The 27,003-nt window shown below is 59.5% G+C and overlaps 2 protein-coding genes across 2 annotated transcripts; both read left to right on the top strand.

Moving 5' to 3' along the window:
- Nucleotides 1-3,126: 3,126 nt before the first annotated feature.
- On the top strand, nucleotides 3,127-5,186 carry PRR35 (proline rich 35; the record flags this gene model as incomplete). Its single annotated transcript, XM_081090488.1, has 2 exons — nucleotides 3,127-4,223; nucleotides 4,491-5,186. The coding sequence occupies 2 exons, from the start codon at nucleotides 3,127-3,129 to the stop codon at nucleotides 5,122-5,124; spliced, it is 1,731 nt and encodes a 576-aa protein (XP_080946614.1). The 3' UTR covers nucleotides 5,125-5,186.
- A 5,077-nt stretch (nucleotides 5,187-10,263) lies between these two features.
- Nucleotides 10,264-26,266, top strand: PIGQ (phosphatidylinositol glycan anchor biosynthesis class Q). Its single transcript, XM_081090371.1, has 11 exons — nucleotides 10,264-10,397; nucleotides 14,139-14,837; nucleotides 17,470-17,601; nucleotides 17,756-17,876; nucleotides 19,902-20,028; nucleotides 20,351-20,504; nucleotides 20,647-20,758; nucleotides 21,523-21,603; nucleotides 22,205-22,319; nucleotides 23,918-23,979; nucleotides 24,870-26,266. The coding sequence occupies exons 2-11, from the start codon at nucleotides 14,149-14,151 to the stop codon at nucleotides 25,020-25,022; spliced, it is 1,746 nt and encodes a 581-aa protein (XP_080946497.1). The 5' UTR covers nucleotides 10,264-10,397; nucleotides 14,139-14,148; the 3' UTR covers nucleotides 25,023-26,266.
- Nucleotides 26,267-27,003: the final 737 nt, after the last annotated feature.

Genomic DNA, 27,003 nt, shown 5'->3' with positions numbered 1-27,003 from the left:
GTCGCAGCGCCCCCCGGAGCCCAGCGCGGCGGCGCACGCGCGGCCGCTCCTGCCGCCAACTTCAGTGGGTGCGAGCCGGCGTCGGGGTACTCGGTCGGTGGCGGAGGCTTCGGGGACTCGCTGCCAAGTGAGTGACTGCAGCCCGCGCGCGCGGAGGGGCGGGGGGGGGCGCTCCCAGCACCGGGCATCAGTTTCCCCCGCGGGAGTCCGTGTCGCTGCCCCAGAGCCTGAGCCGGTTTCGCGTGGGGTGGGGAGAAAAGGGTGCCGGGTGGGGAAGGAGCGAGAAGTTTCTGCCTGGTCCTGGGGGCGACGCGCAGACTTCACGGGGCGCCGCGGGCTCTGCTCCGGCCGGGGCGCAGGTAGGCTGGGCGCGAGGGCAAGGGGAGGGGGCGGGGGGGGGTGTGGCGGAGGGACTCGGGGAGTATCCCAGACACTACTTTCCCCACTTCCCGGCGTCCAGGCTCCGTGCACCCGGATAACTGAGCGAAGCAGCCCCATCCCTATAGGAGGGCGCCCTCCAGGGCGAGGCTGGGGAGGGCAAGGGTGAGGGGATTGGGGTCTTACGGAGTAGCCTGCTCACCCCCTCCGCCCTACACCTTGTGGGGTGCTCCAGTCCCAAAGGGGCCAGCGGGATGGGTGAGCTGTGATCCCTCGGTGGCTGGTAGCTGCTCCAGGAGCTGAGCGTCCCTTCTCCCCTCCAGTTCTCCCCCAGACAAGGAAAGGTTAGTGGGATCCGGGGGTCTGGGCTGGCACAATGTGGGTGCAGGCCCCTCTGGAGGCATGCACCCAGTCACGGGTTGGGACACGTGTGCAAATGAATGTGCCTTTGGATGCATGCGGGTGCGTGCTGGTGTCTGGGGGTGTCTCATGCTTGTGCATAGCATGCCAGGTGGGTGTCAGGCATCCTCTGGGTCCCTGTGCGGCCAGCAGCTGCTGAGATGGTTCCTGGACAAGCCCCCCACTCGTTCCTCCTGAGTCCTGGGGCCCAGGAGGGCACCCCACCCCCCACCCCCGAGTCCAGGGACTGGGCTGGGAGGTGAGGTGGGCGGTGGCACCAGGCAGCACAGCTGTGTGGCTCCCAGGGCTGGGTGATCGATGGCCCCAGCACAGCCGTCTCTGTCTCCCCAGCATACATGCCCATTTGTCATCTGTATCTTGGGGGGCTGGGGGCTGGGGCCTGCCTCTACACCCACCACTAAGTCCAGGGCAGTCTGCAGCCTTTCGGAGAGCCCCGAGCCCTTTCCTGCTCCCAGCCCCCTCCTCCCAATCCCTCACCCCTCTTGGAGCCCCATCCCCTCCCAGATGTAGACATCCACAAACTGCTCCCCTAATCTCTGCTTACCCTACCTTCCACGTCCTGGCCTTGACCGTGCTAACCCCCTCTCAAAGGCCTCTTCGCATGGACAGCCTTCTCTACCGCTCTGGCCGTCCCCATCACGGGGGTGCCCACCAGTGTTTGAGAGCGGCAGACATGACTGCCTGCCATGTGCAGAGCCCGAAGGCCAGCAGGGAGAAAACCTGCTCTCTGTGGCTGCCCGGCTGCCCCAGCCCCCCTGCCTAACCCACGGGCCATCCCTGAGCCCTGGGGAGCAGGATGAGTGTGTTCGTCTGCATCTATGAGAGTGTCTGTGACCATGTGTGTAGTGTGCATGTATGTGTGGGCACATTGCACCTGAATGTGTCTGAGTGTCTGCTCGCACCCCGCCTGCGCTGTGAGTGCATTCATATGCAGTTACCATGTCCACACGGGGTGTGGTGGGAGTCTTGGGTGTGCTGGTGCTGGACCCCATGAATCCTGGAGGTCCACTCTATTCCGACTCGGCCCAGCGGGGCAGAGGTTGTCCCTCCAGGCACTGAGTGAGAGCTCGACTAGAGCCTCATACGTGAGTGTGCACACACTCTCCTGGCGCCCCGCGCAGGCACACACCGGGGAGGTGGACAGCCCAGGTGGTGGCCCAGATGGAGTGCAGAACGGCTCTGAGTGAACATGCAGGGCATGGGAAGAGGAAGAGGTCTTGGCCGAGCTCGGCAACTGCAGGCTCGGCTGCTGACCTGCCCGCAGCCACCCAGATGGAGCCAGGCTGAGCAGGTGGCTGTGCTGGGGGGCCATGCTGTGACGTCCACGCCCCCCAGCCTGGCCCACCCCACGTGAGGCTGACCCCCTCAGAAAGCTCGAGTACCCAGTAGGAGCACACACTCATGCGTGCGCACATAGGGGCTCGAGCCTTCTGCCAGCTTCTCATCTCAGTGGCTTTTATCTCAGCTTCCTGGCACAAGCAGGGGGTCTTTGCAGGGGAGTAAGACAAGGAAGAGCTGATGCCCCCCAGGACCAGGCCTGGTCACACGCAGCTTCTCCCAGTCACTCACCAGTGCCCGCTGGGTAAACAGAAACAGGTCTGGATGGAATTACCCCAGAACTGGGCCTGCTGGGGGCTCGCGGGGCCCGAGGCAGAGATAAAATACCAGATATCTAGTTAAACTTAAATTTCAGGTAAACGACAAATACTTTTTATAGTAGGTTCCAAATATTGGCTAGATTATACTTTAAAAAAAAGTATTTGTCATTTATTTGAGTCAGATGTAACTGAGCATCCTGCATTTGTTTTTGTTCTTTTGTTTTGTTTTATTAATCTACACCCAAGGATCTTTTTTTCCATAGATTTTTAGAGAGAGTGGAAGGGAGGGAGGGAAGGAGGTAGAGAGAGAGAAACATCCATGTAAGAGACACACATCGATTGGTTGCCTCCCACACACGCCCTGACTGGGCAGAGATGGAACCTGCAACCCAGTTAGGTGCTCTTGACCAGGAATCGAACCCGAGACCCTTCTGTGTGGGCCGACGCTCTAGCCATTGGGCCCCACCGGCCAGGGCTGGATACCTGCATTTTTATCATCTACACCTGGTGGCTCTAGAAGTGTGGGTGGAGAGGGACTGAAGGGGGAGGTGGGGAGGGTGTTCTAGGTCCGAGCTACATGTGAAAAGGCCAGGGAAGCCCAGGCTCCGGGAGGAGGCAATGCCATACCCAGCTATACCCCTGGAGCTCTGGGAGCTGACCGAGGCACTGACCAGGGCCCCCTTGTCTGCAGGTGGCCATGGTGCCGTGGCCAGTCCACTAGCAGGCTGCCATGTCCCGAGAGGTGGCGGGCTCATGCCGCCTGGGCTCCGGGGCGCGGGCACGGGCACGGAAGCCCAAGAAGCCCCACTACATCCCGCGGCCCTGGGGGAAGCCCTACAATTACAAGTGCTTCCAGTGCCCGTTCACCTGCCTGGAGAAGTCACACCTGTACAACCACATGAAGTACAGCCTCTGCAAGGACTCCCTCTCGCTGCTGCTGGACTCCCCCGACTGGGCGTGCCGCCGGGCCCCTGCCACAGCCCAGCCCCTGGAGCCCGCCACAGACTGCCCCTCTGACCCCACAGAACCCGGCAGGCGACCCCGAGGGGCTCGGCCCCCAGATGCTCCCGCCACGCCCGACCTCGTTGTCACTGACCTTCTCTCCCTGCACCGCTGTGTTGGGGGCCCCAAGCCAGAGGCTGAGGGATCCCCAGGGACACCACCCCCTGCAGCCAAGGATGCCCAGAAGGGTGTGGGCCTGGGAGGGCTCCTGGCCGAGTCATGGAAGCCAGGGCTGGGCAGGGGCCCCAGGAGCATGGCTGTGGTAGACTCAGCTGCAGTGGGCCCTGAGAGCAGCGTCCCCTGCTACCCTCCGCCCACCTCCAGCGAGTTCCCTGAGGCCCACAGTCTCCAGCTGTCCCTGCTGGGAGTCAACTACCCCCTTGGCCCCAGCCTCTTTTCCTACCTGGGGCCCTCCCTGGCGACAGCAGCCCATATGCCCTTCCTGGGCTCGGCCAGCCCCCTGCTTCCCCCAGCCTCTGCCTTCCCTGCCCTGCAGCCCCTAGAGCGCCCCACCCCTATCCCCCGCCTATACTACCCTCTGCTCCTGGAGCACAGCCTGGGGCTGCAGGCAGGCAAGGCCGCTGCCCCTGCCAAGCCCCCTGCTCTTCCCAAGGGACCCCCTGGGACTCTGGCCCCCGGGCTGTTAAAAGTGCCAGTACCTGGGCTGGGTGGGCCCTGGCCCTGTGGTGCCCCCAGGGACCCAGGGCAGGAGGGAGGGCTGGAGCTGGCGGCCCAGAGTGACCCCAAGAGGAAGCTGCCCCCGGGAAGCAGGCTGGAGCCCCCGAAGGCTCCCTCCAGCTTGGCCAACTTTGGTTCCCAGAGCAGGTAGGTGTCAGGGTCCCCCCGTCATGTTGGGGGGTGGGTTGAGGTTGGGGGAGGAGGGCTGCGCCTCTGTTCTGACTTAGTGTCCAGGAATATGTGCTTCCGGCCGCAGGGAGGATACTGAGACCAGAGAGCCAGTCTGCCTGTCCTTCCGGGGCCCCGGGTCTCTAGGCCAGGGAGGCAGACTGCACAGGGGGCACGAGAGAGAGTGGGGCAGAGGCTGGGGAACTGGGGGGCAGCACAGCCTTCTGACCGGCTCCTACTCCCTAGCCTGCGGAATGGCCCCTCCGTGATTCTCTGGCCTGAGGACAAGGAGCCAGGCGACCCCGAGATCCTGGGCCCTGTCTCCCCGCTGCCCCAGCAGCCACCGGGCCTGGTGCTGGGGGGCCCTGGGCATGTGTGTGAGGACCTGACCCGGGCTCTCGGCGACTATGCTAGGGTGGAGCAGCGCCTGGGGCAGTTGGCACCTGCCAGGGGCCTGGCCCCACGGCCTCTGCGGGAGCAACTGGGCAAGATCCGCAGGGAGCTGCTCACCATCCACCAGGCGCTGGAGCAGGCCGTGCGGCCCCCAGACGTGCCACTCGACCTCTCTGTGAAACGGACGCCCTCCAAGGTGCCCGAGGTGTCCTCAGGGTCCTGGGGGCAACCAGAGCTGGGTTCTGTATTGGCCCAGGGAGCCCCTGAGCCACCCAGAATGCTGGGCCCCACAGTGGCTGAGCCTTTCTCTGGCCAGACCACCAAGTGCGAGGCTGACTCCAGTGTCCCTCCCCCGGGGCTCCCCCTCCAAGCCCCAGATGACCCTGTCATTCCTGGCAGCAGCTGGGGCTCCCGTGGCAGGACTGTGGGCTCCTGGCCTCCCGAGGCTGCCTCTGGCCTGCAGAGCCCCCCAGGTGCCGAGGTCTGACCACAGCTCCTGCCCCCGTAACAGACAGAGGCCCTTCCCCAATCCCATGCACAGCACCTGGCCCCCTGCCTGCCTCTGCCCCAGGGGCTGACACCTGGAGCCTGCCCAGCATGCCCGTGAACAGACCCCACCCACCACAGCCGCGGCCTGTCTCTGGGGCCACACAGGGACAGCAGAGTCGCGGCTTTTTATTGATCACAGCTGTGGACATTAAAAGAGAAGCCACCGTCACACACCCTGTCTGAGCCTCCTCTTTCCCTTGCTGCTGCACTCTCACCATCGGAACACCTTCCCCCCGTGCAGATGGACCAGCCATTGCATCCGGGCAGGCAGTGTCCTGGGCCGCCTGCCGGGTGTCCACCTTCAGACCCTGACCTGCCTCCTGTAGACTGGGCCCTCCCTGGAGGGGCAGAGCCTGGGGATAGAGTGGGGGCTTTCCATCGGGAGGGGCCGAGCAAGGAGAAGCAGGTGTGCATCAGACCAGCGTGTCAGCACATTGGTGGTGGGCAGGGCCTCCAGGCATGCCTCCAGCCCCTGTGTCTGGCAGGGCACCCCTGATGTCAGATCCATGCTGGAGGCTGCTGCCACCGCAGTTGAAAGGTGCTCCCCACATTCTGTGGCCCAGGGCTGCTTGCCCAGCATGGCCTCCACTGGGCCCCTGCCAGCCCCTGCAGTCATGATAGGCATCGGGTGGCCTTCACAGCTCGCTGCCTCCCTCCCAGCACGACCAGGCTGGACTTGGCCTTTCCCACAGGCTGGGGTGGGGGCAGGTAGGGAGGGGCTCCTAGGGGACCCTTGGACCCAGCTAATCACTTCTCTCCCTGAGAATTGGCCCGCTCAGGAATAGCCCCAGGGAAGGCAGTTCCTGCCTGCGCCCGGCTCCCCGAAGCTGGACCAGCCGGGCTGGGGCCAGTCGGAGCAGGACCTGTGGCTGCCCCATTAACTGTACGGGCAGCAGATAGCATCGCCTCCCTCCCCACCAAGGGGCGTTAAGAGCCAGTGTCCAGGGGGCGTGTAAGCCAGCCAGGCGGGGAGACCTGTGAGTTGCTGACAGAGGCTGACCCTCCACCTTCCAGGGGCTTCCCAGAGGAGCCGCAGGGGACTGTGGGCCATTAGGAGTGTCCAGAGAACCCCCAGGCCCTGAGCCTTGGGCCTCCCATCGGCACCTGTAGGTGTCGTGTCTGCTGCTCCCTGATTTCTCATCACCCACAGGGCAGACATGAGCCTGGCCCTGTTGGGGGAGGTCACCCCAGCTTCACGGGTGCAGAAATGGGAACAGAGAGACAGGACCCAACCTGCCCATTGTAGGGGTGGGGGGACAGATGGACCCCTGGAAGTCCTCCACCTGGACCCTGGTCCTGCTGGGGGACAGGGGTGGGAGGTGGGACTGCTTCATCTGCAGGTGTTTGCTCAGAGCCTTCTGAAGAGCGAGCCCATGACTGACATCGCAGAAGGGTGTGGGGTGTGGACGGCTGTGGGGCCTCCCTGGGGAGGGGTTGGTTGCGCTAACCATGAGTGGCATCCAGCCAAGCGGGGGCAGCAGGAAGAATGTCCCAGAGGCCAGGGCAAGGGCCCCAGGGCAGGAATGTAGCAGCACTGGGAGTCCCTGGGGTTTCGTAGTGGAGTGTCAGGGCTCCATAGGGCCCAGGGGCTTCTCCTGCCCCCTTCTCCTTGCCCATGTCAAGGTGGCCCCTTCCCCTCCCTCAGGCTCTGGTTTCCAAGTATAGAGGCTGCTGCTGGAGCAGGGTCCAAAGTCTGGCCCTGGGCAGGAGACCCTTCCCACTGGCCTCCCTGGGTAAGGGCAGGTGGGGAGGCGTAGGACAGGACCCTGGCCTCATCCCTCAGCGGTTGGAAGTCTCCAGGGACTGTGTGGTACCAATGGGCAGGGGCTTGGGCTGTCCCCAAGAAGGATCACTTTCCCTGCCTAAAGGAAGGAACGGTTTCATGGGCAAGTGAGTTTGAGAAACACTCCTCATCTGTCACCCTCACCCCCATCTTGGGACATCTCAATGCCCACAAGCTCATTCAGGTCTCAGAGCAAAACCCACAGCAACCTTCATGGTCCATGTCCCCAGAACCGTATTCCAGGCATCATGCTGGGAAAATAGGACCTAGAGACACAGCTGGCTGCTGGCTTTGCGGCTGAACCAGGCTCAGGACCTGGTGGAGCTGAGTTTGAATCCAGCTCCCTCCCCCACCACCACCCCCACCTTCACGCCTCAGTTGCCTCCTCTGGAGAAACAGAACACCAGCACTGCCTGGAAGGGCACAGGGGAGCTGAGGCAGCTGCTGCTCAGTACACCGCGGGGCATGCTTTCTCTAGCAGCCCCAAACTTGGCCCAACAATAGTGACTTGGTGGCACACCACCTTCTGGCTTCCTGCTCTGACCTCTGGACTTCCCCACCAGCTGGCCAGCTGCCCCCCAGGACCTTCACCTCACTCTGGACCAGTGGTTCTCAACCCTTTAATACAGTTCCTCATGTTGTGGTGACCCCCAATTTCATTGTTACAAATTGAACGTAATTAAAGCATAATGATTAATCACAAAAACAATATGTAATTATATATGTGTTTTCCGATGGTCTTAGGCGACCCCTGTGAAAGGGTCCCCAAAGGGGTTGCGATCCACAGGTTGAGAACCACTGCTCTGGACTGTCCTGGAGACTCGGCTCACTCCTAGCTGCTCAGGAAGATCCAGGTGCCTGCGGGGCTGAAGGGGGCCCAGGGTCTGCACTGCTCCCTGGGTAGCCTGCTCCCTGCATCTCTGTGCCGGGCCTTGAGGGACCCTCTGCTGCCACCTGTCCTGCTGGGTGCCAGGGTTCAGGGACTTCGTGCCAGAGGATGTGGCTGTGAAGCTGCTGCACTCATGGTGGTCAGTGAACTTGTCCACAGGGCTGTCCACACACTCCAGCACACTTCCCAAGTGCCCGCGGAACTGGGTGATGGTGGGCACTTCCTGGGCCCTTGGGGGCTGGCTGTGGATGCCCTTCCTGGTAACAGACTACGTGCCTGGAGCTGTACAGAGCTTCACATTGGCACCCACTTTGGAGCTGCTGGTCCCAGCCTCCAGGCTGGGTCTGGAGGGGCCCTGCTGGGTGGGCCTGGGGTCTACAGGGGCTTTTTGTGAGTGAGAAGTTTGGGGATGCTTAGCTGTTCCGAAGTGCCTGCCAGCCACTGGGCTCCCTGGGGGGCCTGATGGGCCACAGCTTTGGCAGCCTGTTGGGTGTGGCCACTGACTCAGAGGATAACGTTACTGTGGCAGACAAGCAGCGGTGTCAGGCTGACCCTTCCCTTGGGCTAGGACAGCCTTCTGCATGGTGTTCAAGGGGCCGGGGAAGCCCTTGGGCATGGCCTCTGTGCCCCAGAGCCAGCTCATGGTGATGGACGCAGGGGCCAGCTACATGCATCACTCATAGCTGCCCTGACCAGGTGGGCTCAGATGGCAGCAGCCCCCTCACTGTGCATGGGTCCAGCCCTCAGGCCTCCAGATCACCATGAGAGGCAGAGTCCTCCAGGGCCACCAGCCATATCTTCCTGATCCTGCACATTTGCTGAGCACCTAGTGGGCCAGGCCCTGGGCTGGCTTCCTGTCTTCTCTGGGAGAGAATTCAGACTTTGTCAGCAGCCACAGATCAACTGCCTCCCAGCCTCCAAAGTTAGGTCTGCTCCATGCCCCAGTTCACCATGCCCCAGCGCTCACCACTCCCATGTCCACTCAGGCCCTGGCCCTCTGGCTCGGGGCCCAGGAGGCCTGAGTTGTGGGACCAGCAGCTGAAGCCTGGAGATCTTCGGCGTGTTGGACAAGCTGCCAGCACTTATCCAGGCAGGATCTCCCACCAGATGCCCCAGTCCCGGCCTCCTAATCAGTCACAGGCAGGCAGGGAGGGTGCGGCTGGGCTGGGTGGCCTGGACAGGGGTGCGGCTCCTCATAATCCCCATCCTCAGAGACGCCCCAGGTTCCGAGCCTCCTGCAGCCTCTCGTGGCCCAGCTGAGGTAAGGGGGCGGCAGAGGAGGGGCTACCCTGGGTGTCACCTGGCTGGATTGGGAGCCCTCATGGCCCTGGCCACGTCTCCCATGTGACACTATCTCACAGGCTGTCTGATCATTCGTTTTCTCCTCTGTAAACCAGGACCAAACAGCTCCAAGTTCCTAGGTGGAGGTGCTGGGAGGGTTCCAGGCAGTGGTCAAGTCTAGGAGAGCCTTCCGCTGAAGACAGATTCCTGCTACTTAAAAACAGCAGGGAAAGGAGGCCCCCAAACGGTGGGAAAGTGCGGGTGACTGAGTCTGATGCCCAGACAGGCTCCTAGTGCCAGCAAGAGGTCTTCAGGGGGAGGGGGCAGTGCCTGGTCCTGCTCCTGAAGGCTGATGACGGGGTGCTCCTGTCTATCACCAGGATATTGGGGTCTGTAGTTTTTAGGCCATTCACCTCTGATAAGGTTCCCTCCATACGTCCCAGCCCCTGTGGGCGGGGGCATTAAATGGGTCAATGTAAAACGTATGCAGGAGGTGCTCAGTAGTTGTTGCTACTGGTGTTAGGGTATTATACCCCAGAGCAGAAGAGGCAAGGCCCACTCCTGATGATCAGATCAGACGCCTGAAGCCTCTGGCTGGTCCTCCAGGGCCAACAACTTCCTAGCCCACCTGTCTCTCGGGCGGGTGTGGGGTGGGTGAGAAACCAGTGTTCAGAGGGGCCAGCCTGGGGGTGGCGAGGCAGCTCTTTCTGGAATTAAACATGGGGCATAGGTGTCCTTTCACCCTGGGAGGGTGGGGGACCTTCAAAAGCCTGGGTCCCTCAGATGAGGAAACCGGGGAGGTTCAGCCACTGTGGGAAGGTGGAAGGATTGGAAGGCAGGGGTGTTGGGGTGCTGCAGACGGATTGGAGGGGGCACAAAGACACTGTTGGGGGCCACAAGGATGCCGCAGGAAGGGACAAGGACGCTGCGGGGTGGGGAGCAAGGAGGCTGTGGGGGAACAAGGACGCTGCGAGGAAGGAAAAACAAGGAAACGACGCGCGCCTGCCCCGGGCTCCGGGGACAGGAACGTTGCCTGCGCGGAACGCTCAGGCAAGGCCGGCGGGCAGCCCGAGCGCCTTTGGGGGCCGGACCGTCGCGCGGCAACGTTGGGAGCCGGCGGAAATGGGGCTCGTGTCCCGAGGCACCGCCACAGCGGGGCTGGCACTGCGGCTGCTGTCGTCCGCTCTGGCCCGCCCAACGCCATCCCCAACCTCATCCCGCACCCACCGCCCGAGGGCACGGCTCTCGGGAGCAGCCGGTGAGCATTCGCGGGGAGGGCTGATGTCCGTGCGGTGTGACCTTGGGGAGCCCCCCCTCCCCGGCGCCTCCCCCCGGCCCCAGGCCCGGGGCTGTGGACCCCAACTCCCCTGTCGCGGCGGGACCAGGCGCCGGCGAAGGAGCGGAAGGGTCCCCTGAAGCCTTCCCCCCGGGCCGGCGCAGCCCTCTTGCCACTCGGAGCCTCTGTTTCAGCATCAGTAAAACGGGGCCGCCACCGGCCAGGAGGGCAGTGAGCGGCCCCCGCGAGCTCCCGCTCCCAGGCCCCCTCCGGAGGCCGTTTCCCCAGGCCGGGCGGATTGTGACCGGGCCCTGTGGGTGCTCTTGGTGGGGAGGCTGGGCCCAGTACCCTGTGGGGTGAAGGGCGCCCGGCCAGGCGTTCCGGCTGCTGACCCACCCAGCCTGGGTCTGGCCGTGGACCCTGGGGAAGGGCGTTCAGGGTCAAGGACACCGGCTGTCAGCACTTTGTGTTGGTCCCTGACTGCAGTGAAGGGCGAACAACAGAATCCTGGACTCATGGCCATGCTTCTGAACCAGAGGGGGAGAGGCACTGTTCACAAAACATGGAAAATGCATTTTTTAAACACAAACAGCGTGGGGTAAAAACTAGTTCTTGTGAGCTATTGAGGAGCCGTGCCCGGGAGGCTTTTCGGAGGAGGGTTGGTTGGTTGCACGCAGCGGTTCTCAACCTGTGGGTCGCGACCCCTTTGGGGGTCGAACGACCCTTTCACAGGGGTCGCCTAAGACCATCGGAAAACACATATATAATTACATATTGTTTTTGTGATTCATCACTATGCTTTAATTATGTTCCATTTGTAACAATGAAATTGGGGGTCACCACCACATGAGGAACTGTATTAAAGGGTCGCGGCATTAGGAAGGTTGAGAACCACTGCACCAGCGAGATGCCCCTGACCAGCCATACCGGGGCTTTGTCCCGGAATCAGCTGTGCAAAGGATGAGGGAGGGAGTGCAGCTCCACCTCGTCAGGTAGACTGGCCTCTGGTTCCGAGGGGCGAGCGTCCCAGAGGTCCTGGCTGATCTGGGAATGGGCTGTTTCACAAGGGAACCTGGTGCCGTTTCTAACAGGGGAGGCTTTCCTAGGTATGGGTCCTTGTTTTTGTTGTTTGTGGGGTGTTTTTTTTATTAGTCTTTAAAGGCGTGCATGTTGCCCAAGTTACCGCCCAGCTCTCTCTGAATCTGCACCTCTGCTATCGATCGCCTGCGCTTTCATCTCTTCCTGGCTGTCTGATCTGAGCAGACTTCTTTTGCTCCTCACTCCCAGAGGCTGAGGTGGGAGCAGGGATGGGAATTTGCTCCATAATCTGTTAAGAGTTCTTTCTCATTGCCCCACGGATAAGAACATCAACTTCTGCTCTCCGCTCTTTCTTAGACATGAGGAGCTGCTGCTTTTTTCTTTCTTTCTTTCTTTTTTCCCCGGTAAACTTTGTAGATGAAGCACAATGTGTACAAGGCGACAGATTTCCCCGCAGTGAACATACCGTGTAGTCAGTTTCCCTCAGAGCACCTGCCCGCCATTGGGCCACTTGTGCTGCTGCTTCTACAGTGACCCCCCCCCCGTACCCCCACCCATACGTGGCCACCTGGTTGGAAGAACACTTCCCAAAGGAGCAGTTTTCCTTAGCTCCTGGGAAAGCCGTCCCCACGAAGGCTGTGATGGTGGCATTTGGCTGAGCTGGGGTGTCCTGACAGGCTGGCACTGAGGTTTGGACTGTGCTGGCTGGTCCCCCGGGGTGGTTGTCAAGCCAGACACACCGGGTCCCTCACAGGCAGAATCGCTCTGTCCTCTCAGGAGGGCAGTCCCTGCAGAAGGCTCAGGAAGACCAGTTGGCTCTGGATGCCCTGGATGATGGCCATGGGGATCTGGCTCCAGGCGGCTACACTGTTGCCTGCCCTCCCTGGTCACTGGGGGAGGGGCCTTTGGACTCAAAGGGGCCCTTTCAGCTGGAGCCCATAGCTGTGAGAGGCCCTTTTCACAAGCTGGCTGGGAGAGGCCTCGACCCTCCAGTCCCAAGCTGGCTACCTGCAGGGGAGAAGAGCAGCTGCATCAGTGACCTCTGAAACCCTGGGCATTTGTGTCTGTGTGAGGCCCCCCAGTGCCCCCTGGTCCTCAGGAAAAGGCTCCCTGTGCCTGCCAGTGTCACACTGCCCCAACATGTGTGTGTCTCTTCCCCTTATCCCCGAGGGCCTGCGGAGCCCCAGGCTCAGTCCAAGGCCTGCGTTTTCTCCCTCCAGTAGGGGCTCCAGCTTGGGGGTCTTAGCTCAGGGTGGCTGCTCTGCCCTTTATGCCGATGAGGTGGGGGCCACCAGTGTCTGAGAAAGGGCACACCTCAATATGAATGCCCTCAGTCCATGCTGGGGGAGGTCCTGCTGGGTCAGGCCCCATCTGGGAGGGCTCAGGTGGAAGAACGAGGTGATTGCTGAGAAACCCTCATCCCCAGTGAGCTTGCTTCTGGGCAAGTTAAGGCTCAGGGTCCCACAAAATTCCCACTTGGGGCTGTTCTTGTTGCTCAGAGGCCATGTGAGGGTAGTGAGGGGCCAGGAAGGCTGGTGTCCCTTCTCCTGAGAGAAGATGATGGCGTCTTTCCATTCCCCAGGGCTAGTGAACTTCTCCCACCCCCACTTGTGATAGCCGCATGGTTGGAAGAATACTTCCCAAAGAAGGTGCCCAGCTGTAACGAGAGGAAACACTCCCCTGTTGGGAGCCCTTCCCTGGAGTGGCGGGTGGATGGGGCTCCCAGGGCAGGGTGGGCATGGCTATAGCTTGGGGGTCAGGTGCAGGCGGAGGCCCTGTGGGAGCTGAGCCTGTTCTCTGAGCACTGAGGCTCCTCCAGGAGGCTCACTGGGCAGGGGGGTGGGCTCAGGTGACCAGGCACATTTCTAGGCATCTTCTGGGGTGTCTGCGCCAGTGCCCACAGCCACCAGCAGTGTGCGCATGTCTGGTTTCCCTCAGCCCAGCAGCAATTGTTTAAATGTTCATCTTCATTCTTGCTAGCTTAGTAAGTAAATCAAGGTTGTTTAGAGTTTTAATTTGCATTACTTTAATTGTTAATGAGACTACATTTTCCCATGTGCTACACATAAAAAACTAATCAGTGTCTTTAAAAACAAAAGTTAAAACCTTTTGTTTATCTTCAAAACCCCTGTGAGTGGTACTGAGACCTGCTTGTCTCTGAAATGGGGGAAAGCATTGACCTGCCTTGGGATGGGGATAAGGGGTGATTTGGGGCCTGTCTCACAACAGCCCAGCAGTGGTCGGCAAACTGCGGCTCGCGAGCCACATGCGGCTCTTTGGCCCCTTGAGTGTGGCTCTTCCACAAAATACCAACTTCTGTGCATGGGCCACCAAGTTTCAATCGCACTGTACGTGCACACCCGCATGTGGTATTTTGTGGAAGAGCCACACTCAAGGGGCCAAAGAGCCGCATGTGGCTCGCGAGCCGCAGTTTGCCGATCACTGGCTCAGGGCAAAGGGAGGGCAGCGCCCATGGGAGATGGACAACCAGGGACCCTCCCACCAGCCTCCATGGCCAAACCCAAAACTGGGTTACTCCAACCAGTGGGCTTTGGGCCCATCAGAGTGTTTGTGCCACACATTGGCCGTGGCCTCTAGCCACAGGGATGCCAGCCCCCTGGGGCCATGGAGGCTGGTGTTGGTGGCAGCAGCAGCTCTGAGCTGAGCCTCTCCCCTCTCTTCCAGTGTCCCCAGCATGGTGCTGAAGGCTTTCTTCCCCACGTGCTGTGCCTCAGCAGACAGCGGCCTGCTGGTTGGACGCTGGGTCCCCGAGCAGAGCAGTGCTGTGGTCCTGGCCGTGGTGCACTTTCCCTTCATCCCCATCCAGGTCAAGGAGCTCTTGGCCCAGGTGCAGCAGGCCAGCGGAGTAGGCGTGGCTGTGCTGGGCACCTGGTGCCACCGTCGGCAGGAGCCCGAGGAGAGCCTGGGCCATTTCTTGGAAGGCCTGGGCGCCATCTTCTCCCACGAGCCCTGGCTCCAGCTGTGCCGGGAGCGGGGCAGCAAGTTCTGGAGCTGCAAGGCCACCCACCGGCAGGTGCCTACCTCCCCTAGTGCCCCCGGCGAAGACCAAGTCATGCTCATCTTCTATGATCAGCGCAAGGTGCTGCTGTCCCAGCTGCACCCGCCCACAGCCCTGCCTGACCACCAGGCTGGGGATGCCACGGCCAGCACTAGGGGCCTGGCTGCTGTCTTCGACACAGTGGCACGAAGCGAGGCACTCTTCCGAAGTGACCGGTTTGATGAGGGCCTCGTGCGGCTGAGCCACTGGCAGTCAGAGGGAGTGGAGGCCAGCATTCTCGTGGAGCTGGCCAAGCAGGCCTCGGGGCCCGTCTGCCTGCTGATGGCCTACCTGCTGTCACTCATCTCAGCTGCCAGCACCTGTCGGTAGGTACCCCTGGGGCCAGGGTAGGAAGGAGTCAGACTCCTAAGTCCTAGGCCCACCCCCTCAGTGTGAAGGCCCAGACAGGGCCGCTCGGAGGCTCATGGCTGTCCTCCACACTTCAGCTTTCCCATATTTCCTCTCCTGGTATCTCAGAGGGCATCCTGGTGGTGGCTGCTGTTCTGGTGCCCGCACTCCTGAGGAAGAGCCAGGCTTCCTGGCAACCTCAGCGATTGCATAGGACCCACAGGGTAGGGGTACTGGGGGAACCTCAGCTCCAGCCTTTGAGGGAGGTGAGACAATGGACAGACTGGGTTGTTGCTGGCTGAGGGCTTGTGTACCCTGCCTGGGAGTTATTCATCCTCCTAAACCAGTGATGGCGAACCTATGACACCTATCACCTCTGACACACGAACTCATTTTTTTGGTTGATTTTTCTTTGTTAAATGGCATTTAAGCCGAAACCGGTTTGGCTCAGTGGATAGAGCGTTGGCCTGCGGACTGAAAGGTCCCAGGTTCGATTCCGGTCAAGGGCATGTACCTGGGTTGCGGGCATATCCCCAGTGGGAGATGTGCAGGAGGCAGCTGATCAATGTTTCTCTCTCATCGATGTTTCTAACTCTCTATCTCTCTCCCTTCCTCTCTGTAAAAAATCAATAAAATATATTTTTTAAAAAAATAAAATAAAATAAATGGCATTTAAATATATAAAATAAATCAAAAATATAAATCTTTCTTTTACTATGGTTGCAAATATCAAAAAATTTCTATATGTGACACGGCACCAGAGTTAAGTTAGGGTTTTTCAAAATGCTGACACGCCGAGCTCAAAAGGTTCGCCATCACTGTCCTAGACACATTAGGCCCGCCCACTTCCCTGTCCCGGCACCAGCAGGAGAGACAGCCCTGGAGGCTGTGGGGGGTGTATCCACTCCCTGACAGTCATGGGTGTGGTGTGGTGGTCTCCAGCCTTGGCCACTCTGGAATCACCTGGAACACTCCCGGCTGCAGGCCTGGCCAAGGGATTCATAAAAGCCCCTACGGGCCCTGGGGAGTGCGGGGCAGCACCAGGGAGTTCTGGCAGGGCTGTAGGGGCCCCTCTCGCTGTGATAAGCCATCTCTCTGGTGGGGGAGCACCCCCTCCCCTTAGGTCTAGGGGTTAAGTTGTCTGGTCTGGGGACTGACCTTGCCTGCTCATCAGGACAAGGGCCTGTTCTGGCAGAGAGACCTTGGCAGCTGTGTGTGGACACGCCTTAGATTGTGGAGGCTGCAGGGATGGGGGGTTTCAGAGCTTCATGATTCCCTTGGAATGAAGTATGTGAAAGTATGTCTGGGCCTAGCTACAGTTTTGGGGAGAGAAGGTTCTTAGCTTTTAACAGCTTTCAAAGGACCCAGGAAAGGTTAATGACTACTCATGTGCCCCAAATTTGGATTAGCCCATCAGTCAGAGGTTGGTCAAGGACTGGTGGTGGGTATGGATGAGTCATGGCCGTCACCGTGCAGTAGAGAAGCCCCTTGTTTCCCCCAGGACAGGCCCAGGGTGCTGTTGGGGCCTAGGCTGCCCAGGGCTGGTCTGAACCCTGGGGAGACTGCTGTGCAGGCAGGGGTCTGTGCGCACAGTGCGAGGCCACCTTCCATTTGATTGGAGTTGATGGGGAGGGGGCAGGAGGTATGCTGAACCCGTTTCATTTCTTTCTCTCTTTTTTAAATCTTTTTTTAAAATATAGTTTTATTGATTTCAGAGAGGAAGAGAGAGATAGAGATAGAAACATCAGTGATGAGAGAATCATTGATCGGCTGCCTCCTGTATGCCCCCTACTGTGGGGATCAAGCCCGCAACCCAAGCATGTGCCCTTGACTGGAAACGAACCCAGGACCCTCCAGTCTGCAGGCCAATGCTCTATCCCACTGAGCCAAACCAGTTAGGGCCATTTATTTCTTAATTTATTATTTTTTTCATTTTTTGGATTTGGTCATAGCTCATCGATTGGAGATGAAGCCTTTAAACTTTCAAGGTTGGACCTCTTCTGAAGAGTCCAAGTGCGGCTTGTTGGTGGCTCTGTATTGTGCACCAGCCCTTTCTCTTCCCCTGCCAGCAGCAAGGTTGTGGGTGGAAAGGGGCTCTGGGCATGGCTGAGTTGCAACCCAGCACTGTCTTCATCTTTGCTTGCAAGCGTGTCCCCTCAACGTTTGAATGTCTGTGGGAGCATCTCAGTGCTTCCTTTGCCTGGAGAGAAGTCAGTCCCATTGGGAGTCCAGGGCAGCCCAGAGACCCTTGACGAGGATCCCCCATCCAGCACGGCAAGGCGCTGGGTGACAATACCGTGCTTTCTCTCCACTGCCGGGTGCACTTGGCCTGGAATCAGCTCTTTGTGAGATGCTCGGGCTCCCAGTGAATGGTTGTGAATGTGCCATGAGCCCCACTGGGCTGCTTATCTGGGCCCTCCCACCCGTGTTCCTGCCCTGCTGAGATCACAGTGTGGCCATCGATGTTTGGTGCCACCAGGGACTCCGGCTGAGCCTGGCTTCCTGTCTGCACAGTGAGGCCTGCTGGTAACACTGAGGCAGCCCTTGCTCCCTGGCAGGCAGGACAGCCCAGGAGGAGCTGAAGGCTTATCCACCTCTGCTCCTTCACAGGGTATTCAAGCTGTGGCCACTGTCCTTCATCTGCAGCAAGCTCTCCACGTGTGAGCAGCTCAGGCATCGGCTGGAGCAGCTCACGTTCATCTTCAGCACCCAGAAGGCCGAGAATGCCTCCCAGCTGATGAGGTTCGGGGCCTGCCCGGGGTCTTCTCAGCAGCGGCCAGATGTGCCATAGGCTAAGCCCCTTCCCTATCCCCTTCTCTGCACCAGACCCATCCTCGCTGACCCCTTCTGGCCAGGCCGCCCTCACCGTCCACTCCTTTTGGACCCCTCCTTCCAGGAAGGCCAACTTGCTTGTCTCCGTGCTCCTTGACGTGGCCCTAGGCCTCACGCTGTTGTCCTGGCTCCATGGGAAAGACCGCATTGGGCAGCTGGCTGATGCCCTTGTTCCCGTGGCTGATGTGAGTTGGATGGGATGGAGCCAGGTCTGGACTCTAGTCCCTGTTTTCCGGGGGCGGGGGGCGGGGGGGCGGGGGGTGGCAGCAGAGGCCCCTCAACTAGCTAGAGCAGCTCTTCCCCTCCACGTTTTGTGGCCACAAGAGCAATCCTTCTCATTGACCCTAGATCAGTTCCCTAGGAGCCGTGGAGACTTGGATCTGCCAGGTGCCCACCTCCCCACGCTGGGTCAAATTGCAGCTCCTGGCTTCTAGCTTCTCTTCCTGAAGGTGGCCGTGTGTGGGGGGCCACCTTGTGGTCAAGCCTTTTAGGGAGAGCCCACCTCCCTGGGCCTGGCCCAGTGTCCTAGGTTCCTGTTGCCGCCCCCAGTGCATGCCTTTCTGCTCTCCTGACTGCCTTTTGGGTTGGGACCTCTGCATGCTCAGCATCATGAAAACCTGTGTGTTCAGGGCTGTCTGTGCGCGGTTGAGCTCTGGCCTCCCATCCTTCAGTGGTCACCTCGCTCCCAGCGTTGGTTCTGTAGTTCCCATGCTGAGAGCCAGAGGTACCAGCTCATCTGCTATGCTGCTGGACTTGCCCTGCACATCTGGGCAATGTTTCCGGGGCCCGGGTGCTACTCCCCTCCTCCCTGCTACATCATCCTTATAGGGTTCCCCCTGCTGCATTCAGCTTCTCTGCCAGCCTTCCTCAGAGCCAAAGACCCTGTCACTTCTGTTGGGAGCTTGTCTTCCTGGTTAGGGCAATCCCTCTGGCCTCTTAAGCTACCCACCGGCCTCTTCAGGGGCCTTCTGTGACTGAGGCCTGACTGGGTGGCCCTGTGGGCTCAGCCTCCTCTGGCCATCATCATCGTCCAGCGTGGTTGTTTACTGGGCCTACTGTGGCCAGACCGGACTCTGTGGGCAGGAGCCCTCACAGGCTGAGTGTCCATGGCTTCTCAGAGTGGCCCAGCTTAGAGGAAGGAGAAAAGAGAGTCTGGGGCCTGGGAAAGAGGCTTGGCTACTTTGCCTGCTCTTCTGTGCTCTGCCTGTGGCCAAGTTCACCCTAGACCCCCTTTCTGCGAAACTGCTCAGAAATATAAATATTTAATTGAAAAATGAAAGCCTCTTCCTTCTGCCAAGCTCTTATCCTTTAAATATTAAATAAGCTCTATTTATAAAGAATGTTCTGTTCCCTTTCTCACTGCTCCTGATACGGCTGAGGCCTTCACACAGGGTTGGGAGCGGCCTGCAAGGCAGGTGGGGTTGGGGGTAGGGATGGTGGTGGTGGCATACCTCTGTCTGTGATGCAGGGATGTCACTACTGTGGCCACAGCATTGGCTGAGAGTCCTCATGGCCTGCCCACTGGCGCCGGCATGGCACAGGGACATTGGCTTTCCTCCTAGGGCAGCCAGGACACTCACTGGTCAGCTTCATTGCTTGCTGGTGAGGGTCCCTGTGCTGTCTCGGGCCCTCACTCGACATTGATCTTGACTCTGGGTCCCCATGTATCCTTCCCTTTAGGGGATCCTCCCATTCTCCTACCTGCTACCTGGGCCCCTGACAGGCTGGATACCTTCTCCCTCACCTGAGGTCATCCACCCAGAGCAGGCCCAGGCCTCTGCTGTGGCTGGTGGTGGGGTGGGTCCTTGGTGGAGGAAGACTGGGTGGGCCCACAGGCTCCCCCTGCAAGGTTCACAGTGAGCCTGGGTCTGTCCCATATCCTGGAGTCTGGGGCTAAGGGCTTCTGTGGGTACAGTGGCCAGAGTGGTGAGATGGGGCAAGGATGCTTTATTCTGAGGTTGATTCCCATCAGGGGCTACCTATCCAGAAGGCCAGGGACAGACTATTGGCATCATAGGTTGTGCCTCTCAGCCCTGAATCCCAGAATATCTGTGAAGAGGGGTTCCATGCCAGACAAGTGTGGGAAATCCAATGTTCCCATCATGATAGAAGATGGCAGTCCAGACACCTGGAAAGGGGGCCCGGGCTACCTCTGCCCGCCCAGACGGGCTGGCCCAGTTTGTGAACAGCATGCCCCTGTGTCCTCACAGTGGGTGGCCGAGGAGCTGCAGCACCTGCTGCAGTGGCTGATGGGCGCACCTGCCGGGCTCAAGATGAACCGGGCACTGGACCAGGTGCTGGGCCGCTTCTTCCTGTACCACATCCACCTATGGATCAGTGAGTGCTGGGGGTGGGTGGCCCATGGGACTTCCCAGGGATCCCTGACTTGGCTCCTAAAGCCTGTGCCCTCAGGGACGCAGGCCCTGGGTGAGCAGGGCAGTGGGGCCCAGGCCTGGCACCATCCCCTTGGTCCCTGCTTCCTGCCCTCCTGGTGTCCAGTGTGTGTGGAGCCCAGCTGTGCTACTCTGCTGAGGGATGGCCAGTGGCATAGTCTGTCACTCACAGTTTCCAGAGGACTCGGGCACCATCCTCAGTGAGGACTTGTGGGGGACCAGGACCTTCTTGAGCACCCCCTCAGGGCTGACCCCCCTCCTGCCAGGCTACATCCACCTCATGTCCCCATTCATCGAGCGAATCCTGTGGCACATGGGCCTCTCAGCCTGCCTGGGCCTGACAGTTGCCCTGTCCATCCTGTCGGACATCATCGCCCTCCTCACCTTCCACATCTACTGCTTCTATGTCTATGGTGCCAGGTGGGTGTGTGCTCCCCACCCCTGTAGGCTGGCCCAGTGCAGCCCTCCGTACCCTGGGCACCACAGACAGGCCCTGGGGTTGGGTGGCTACAGGGGTGGTGCAGTACCCAGGCCCAGTCCTGATGGCGCCCATGTCCTGCAGGCTGTACTGCCTGAAGATCTGTGGCCTTTCCTCACTCTGGCGCCTGTTCCGAGGGAAGAAGTGGAATGTTCTGCGCCAGCGGGTGGACTCCTGCTCCTATGACCTGGACCAGGTATTTAGCAGGATGCAGGGGAGGGTGCACCCTGGCCTCAACTGGCCAGTGTGACCTCCCAACTCCAGTCCAGCCAACCCCTCTAAATGGGCCTGGCCAGTGCAGCTGCTTGGGCACCATGAGGAGGCAGCCTGCTCCTGTCCTGCAGCTCACTTGCCACAGGGTCGGCATCAACCCTGGGGGACCTGGGGAGTCTGCAAGATGCAGAGTCATGTGGGGCCCTCAGGCAGTGCAGAACCTTATCCCCATGGGAGGTGGACCCTGCTCTCAAGAGGCTACTGGGCCCTAGGGAGTCAGTGATGAGCAGGCACTAGAAGTGACTTGGCAGTGGGCCCTAGACATGACCCTAGGCACAGGACGCTGGAGGTGACCCAGGCAGTGGGTTCCTGGTTCTGACTTATCCCATTAGCTTGCTCAGACCTAACACATGGAACCTGAGTGCTGCCCTCCAGGGCGTGCCTTTTACTGCATGATTTTTACAACACTTTGTCTTTGGTGTATGTGGCTGTACACCTTACTGGCTCGTCCTCTCTCTGCCCCCAATTCCCGTGTGTCACTGAGTCCGGAGGGCACGCATTCATTCCCCCCAGTGCTGGAGAGAGCTGTCATCAGCAGGCTTTCATGAGTTGTCTCAGGAAGCCAGGGTCCTACCGGCAGGCATCCCCTTTCTGCTCAGTTATAGGGTGGGCTCGGTGGGGAGGGAAGCGGGGGGCTGTCCCCAGTGTGAGCTCCAGCTGATGCCAAGGGTGCCTTTCTCCCGGCAGCTGTTCATTGGGACTTTGCTGTTCACCATCCTGGTCTTCCTGCTCCCCACCACGGCCCTGTACTACCTGGTGTTCACCCTGGTGAGCTATGGGGGCTCGGGGCATGACACCTGGCTGAGGGGCCTTGCCCGCAGTGCTTAGAGTTCTGGAGCAGATGTGCCTGCCAGCCTGCAGTTATGGGCAGGCTGTAGGCCAATGGGGTATGGCTGTTCTAAACTCTCTGGGCAGTGTGTGCTGGGCCCTGGAGTGTGTCGGGGCTCTACCCTGGGGGCCATCACCCACCGCACTGGGACACTTAGGTGGGTACAAGGAGGACAGGACCCAAGGTGGGCAGGTCGTGGTGGTAGTCTCCCCATGCCTGGCATGGTGGTGGGGACTCAGAAGGAGGGGAGCAGCACCTAGGTGACCTGGGCCGAGAGGCCAGTGATTCATTTCCCAGGATCAGAGCACCATCTCTTCTGACCTGGTGGGAGGGCCGGCCTCTCCTGCCTTCTGCTTCCCTGCCTGCTGTGCTTGCGCCTCAGGTTTGGAACAGGATCAGGGCCCTCCTCAGAGTGGGGTACATGCTCTCCCAAGGCTCTTGAGTCCCTGGTCACCCTTCACTGTGGCCCAGAACCCGTCAGACTGCTCTGCTCTGGCCATGATCCTGGCTCAGAGGCCCTGAGCACTGTCTGTGCTGCAGCTCCGGCTCCTGGTGGTCACTGTGCAGGGACTGATTCATCTGCTCGTGGACCTTGTCAACTCCCTGCCGCTGTATGCGCTCGGCCTGCGGCTCTGCCGGCCCTACAGACTCTCAGGTAGGTCTGTGCTGGGGGGCAGGCACACACCTGTGGGCCCTGCAGGAACACCAACTGCACCATGTGTGCCTCCTGCCTGGAAGCGGTGGAGTGCATGGGATGGGTGGGAAGGGAGGACAGAGACCCCTGGTCCCGGGCCATCTGCTGGACCAGTTGCCTGCACTGAGCTGGAGGTAGAGGGCCCAGCTGGTGCTCAGGTGTCAGGGGTGAGATTTCCTTTTTTCACCCTGTTCTGTGACAAGTGTGAATATCTGCCCTGAGTCTGCCCACAGTGGTGTAGGTAGCACCTGCATGTGGCTCGAAGATGTGTGCTCGTGTGGTTGTGTGGGGCTGTGTGTGCCTGCTGGTAACTCTCAATTTTGGAGGCAACATGCCAGGATGGAAGATGCTGGGCTGGCTAGATCTGTGTGACAAGAATGTACTCCTACCTGGTACAGTGGTCTGCTGGGACAGCGCCCCTCATCCCAGCTGCCCCGGCCATCCCTTGTGCAAGTGCCTGCCCATTTTTATGCTGATACTAACCTCTGGGTTGGCCACATGCATCTAAGGGGAGGCTGTCCCCACCAGTTGGTCCTAGGGTTGTGGGTTGGTGTAGGGACTTTGAACACAGCACTTGGAGATTTCCAGCACAGCCCCTGTCCAGCAGTTGTTCATGTGGCCCCCAAGTTGACCACAATGCCCGGGAGGCCCTGACCCCAGTTTGTAGCTGGGCAGCTTGGGACACACCCAAGAGCTCATTGTGGCTGCTCCCAGCCAGCTCAGAGCCAGAGGATGTGAATATGGGTGTTCCACGGGTTTTGGACCTAAAGTCTGTCTGCTGGATGCCCTTAAACCCTCTTTACAAGGCTCTTTCCCTACAGATGGCCAGGCTAGGGACCCATCTACTGTGCTGCCCAGGTTCACTCGGCCCCCAGCCTGCACCTCAGAATGCCAGGACAGCACAAGTGGAGAGACAAAGTCTTGGCACCCTCCTCCCCCATGCCCTGGCTCACTGCCAGAGTAGAGTTGTTTTAACTTCACATTAAAGGCCCCAGATGCCGCTGTCTCCTCTCTTCTTCCCTGAATCTGCCTTGGGCCTCTTCATCAAATAATAATTAGCTCCTATTTCTCTTTTCAAAAAACCTTCAGCCTGGGAATGCCCAGGGGTGGGTGTCCAAACTGCAGGCCAGGCGCATGGTAGGTCCCAGTTGGCCACACACATAGAATTTGGAAGACATTTAGATGCCAGTAGGACGGCCGCCGCCCGGCAAGTGCCCGTTGGCTCCGTGGGAAAACCCACGTCTCATTTGGAAAACAGCACAGGCTGTGCTCCACTGCTAGCCAGACACTCAGTTTTTCCCTCAGTGGGTTTGTGCAGGAAGCTTTGATACTGGCCCAGCAACCCATTCACAGAGGCATATGGGAAGGACAGGCGGGACAGAAGAGCTCAGGCAGCCCTCAGAGTGCTGCCCAGACGTGAAGCGGCCTCCACCGCCAGAGCTCCTCTGTCCACGCCTTTCTCTGCTGACAGAGGAGGAGGACTGATGGGGGCTGTCTTCTGGGCCCTGGGAGCCCTGGAAGGCCACTGTCGTCCTCAGGAACGCCTGCTCTCCTTCTAGCTGGTGTGAAGTTTCAAGTCCTGGAGCATGAGGCTGGCAGACCCCTCCGCCTCCTGATGCAGGTAAGGGCTCTGTATACCCCTCAGCTGCTGTCTGTGGACAGATCTCTCTCCTTACCCCATGATGCTGCCCATGTTCCTGGGCAGCTGGGATCAGGCCCCTCTTTGCTGCCCTGGGTTTAGGGCATCATGGGCCCAGGGTAAGGTATAGGCAGGAGGGCCCAGCAGAACTGAGGGGTACAGCCCAAAGGGAGACTTTCCCACCCCCAAGGCCTCTCTGCACCGTGACCTCTGCATGGAACCTTCCCCAGTAGGGCCCATGGACAAGATCCCCTGCACTGTCAGATGCATTTGGCTGTCTAGGGCTCCTGCCTACTTGGCTATGGGTCCCTGAATCCTGCCCTGGCTCCAAAAGCTCTTGTTCCAGGCAGAACAGCACAAATTTGGTGAAGGCATCGGGACATACATCTCTTCTCTGTTGGACTTTTATCTGAAACAGTCTTGAAGCCCCAGGCCTTCAGGAGGGAGCAGGCTACTTGCCAGATGAAACCCCCCCTCCCCGCCCCAGATGATTCACTGGGTACCAGTGTTGGGTCCAGGCTGGTGGGGTTGGCCTGAGGGTCACTGGGAGAGGTCAGATGCGGAGGCATCCGGTGCCCTTTGTGGTTTTCTCATGTGAGGTGTGTCCCTGAGAAGGCTCCTGGGAGTTCCCTGAGTCCTGGGGTGGAGGGGTCTGCACTCTGCCAGCCCAGCCCACTCTCCTCCCTGCAGCCTGCTCAGAACAGGTCATTCCCTCCCGAGCTACTCATCCTACCCCATGGACCACAGGCAAGAGCACATCTGGCACAGAGCTGGCCCCAGGGAGACCCCTCAACCCCCTGTGTGGGCTTTTGAGGCCTAGAGAGCTCAAGCCCCAGGGAGTTGGGGGCTGACTGCTACCCTTGTGCTTCCAGATCAACCCCCTGCCCTACAATCGTGTGGTACACACCTACCGCCTCCCCAGCTGTGGCTGCCACCCCAAACACTCCTGGGGTTCCTTGTGCCGCAAGCTGTTCTTCGGGGAGCTCATCTACCCCTGGAGGCAGAGAGGGGACAAGCAGGACTGAGGTACCTGGCCACCAGCCTGCCCAGCACCATTGCGCGACATGATCAGCCCTCAACCCTGCCAGGGTGATGTTGACTGTCAGGTAGCATGTGGCCCTGCACTCTACCCTCCCTGCCCCCTGTTCATCTGGGACCTCTGCAGGCCCCACTGAGCCTTGCCTGTCACATATCCTCCCAACTATGAGGTTGAATTTGAGGTCATAGGGGTGGCCAGCCTGGTCAGCTGGCCTGTGCTCCAAAATGAGCTCTGTTTGCCTCAGGACGCACTTCCAATCTGTTGTGATGGCACTGTTAGCCCAATGCCCTTCGCCCCCCAGGTCTACCCAGGAGCCCCACCCCCCTGACTCTCCTCAGACCCAGACCCTGTCCAGGAGGGATTTGCAGAATCCCACCTCTGCCCACCATTTCCTTTCTCAGTGGGGTGAGCTGACAGGTCTGGCTGCTCCCTGGTGGTCCAGCTCTGGCCTGGGTGGAGGGGCTCCTCCCAGGTTGCACTCAACACTTCCTGAGACTTTGACCCCCCAAGCATCTCCTTCCTTGGAGTGGCCAGTATGGGGGATCCAAGCAACCACTCCTGGCCCAAACCAACAGCCCCAATGAGGCAGGACCCCCCAGGAAGCTGGATGGCAGTGCTCCTCATGCCCTAAATTGCACAGTGTTACTTGTGATGCTCCCTGGGGAGATTGCTTTGCAGGAGGAGCCAACCACATGCCTTTGAGAATCCCTGTGTGAAGCCAGGCCATATGGGGTGCTCGGAGCTGCCTTGCTAGAAGCTGAGTGCCCACCCAGCCGGTGCCCTGTTCCTGCCACACGCCTGCCCTGTGTCCCTGCAGGAACAGCCCCTTTGGCCAACTCTTCCATCTCCCCTCACAGACTTCTTGCAGAAGCAGGCAGCTCCTGGGCAGATGCTTCTGTAGCCCCTGGGGAGGGGTCCTGGCACTCAGGCTGCATCTGCCTGCTGGCTGGCTACAGAATCTGTGTGGGTGTGAGCCACAGAATCCCCAGCGTGAGGAAACCTGGAGATAGGGCATCACACACATGCCATAGTCAGGGGGTAGGGGTGGGGGCAGTACTTCCTGTCCATTGTGGGCACTCAGAACTGTCCACTTCTGCCACCCACACTCCTTGGGTACCGATCACAGTGGGGGCCCCTATGGAAGTCCTCACCAGCCCAGCATCTGCTGGGATAGATCCTGGCTCAGTCTTTCTCTGATGTGACATTAAAGATTCATGTGTTTGAGTGTGATGCTCTGCCTTCTCATGTCCTGTGTGCAATGGGTCTGGGGGGCTTTCTTTTACTGGGGTGGTCAGACATCTGGTTCCCATTATTTGTTCTAAGATGACTACCACACCTTTTCTGGTGATGCCAAGATGGGGGCACTGGGCACCCTGTCTCTTGGAGCAGGACTCTGCAGGCCTGGTGAGTGGGTGTATAGGCTCTTGCCGGGAGCTGGTCCATCCTTGCTGTTTCAAAAGACCTGGCATATATGGCATACTGTTCTTAATATGTTTGCTCACCTTCTTGGCACTATGTGTTTTAACCAAGGTCACCTCTCTGAGAAAGGTTGTTTCCCCAGGTAGGGATTTTCCCTTGAAGTTAGGGAGGGAATAAAACCCCTCAACTAAGTGCCAGGCAGGTAATTAATCACTTTAACTACGAACAATCATGCTTAAGCTACATAATCTTTACTCCCTGGAATGGAGATAAGAAACGCCCTAACCTTTGTAATAGAGATTGATAGGATTGAATCAACTGATATAAATACAGATGTAACAAGACAACAGGAGACCGAACTTAGAAGACAGAACCTAGACAGAACCTAGACACAGAACCTACACAGAACCTAGAGACAGAAGAACTTCGCTGGCGAGGACATGGCAAAAGGTCCTGGACAGAAACTGGCCACAGAACCTAGAGACAGAACCTAGCGAGAGAACATGGCAAAAGATCCTGGACAGAAACTGGTCGCAGAACCTAGAGAC

This window comes from Myotis nattereri (assembly GCF_964212035.1).
Source record: "Myotis nattereri genome assembly, chromosome: 4".
Taxonomy (NCBI): Eukaryota; Metazoa; Chordata; class Mammalia; order Chiroptera; family Vespertilionidae; genus Myotis; species Myotis nattereri.
Note: the sequence above shows the minus strand (reverse complement) of the source record. Positions and strands in the feature narration are given on the sequence as shown.

Bases quoted from the DNA above. Each gene is read 5' to 3' on its own strand.
- PIGQ (XM_081090371.1), top strand. From the start codon at position 14,149: ATGGTGCTGAAGGCTTTCTTCCCCACGTGCTGTGCCTCAGCAGACAGC. The intron at 17,877-19,901 runs GTGAGTTGGATG...GTGTCCTCACAG, and splicing joins CCCTTGTTCCCGTGGCTGAT to TGGGTGGCCGAGGAGCTGCA. The intron at 21,604-22,204 runs GTGAGCTATGGG...TCTGTGCTGCAG, and splicing joins ACTACCTGGTGTTCACCCTG to CTCCGGCTCCTGGTGGTCAC.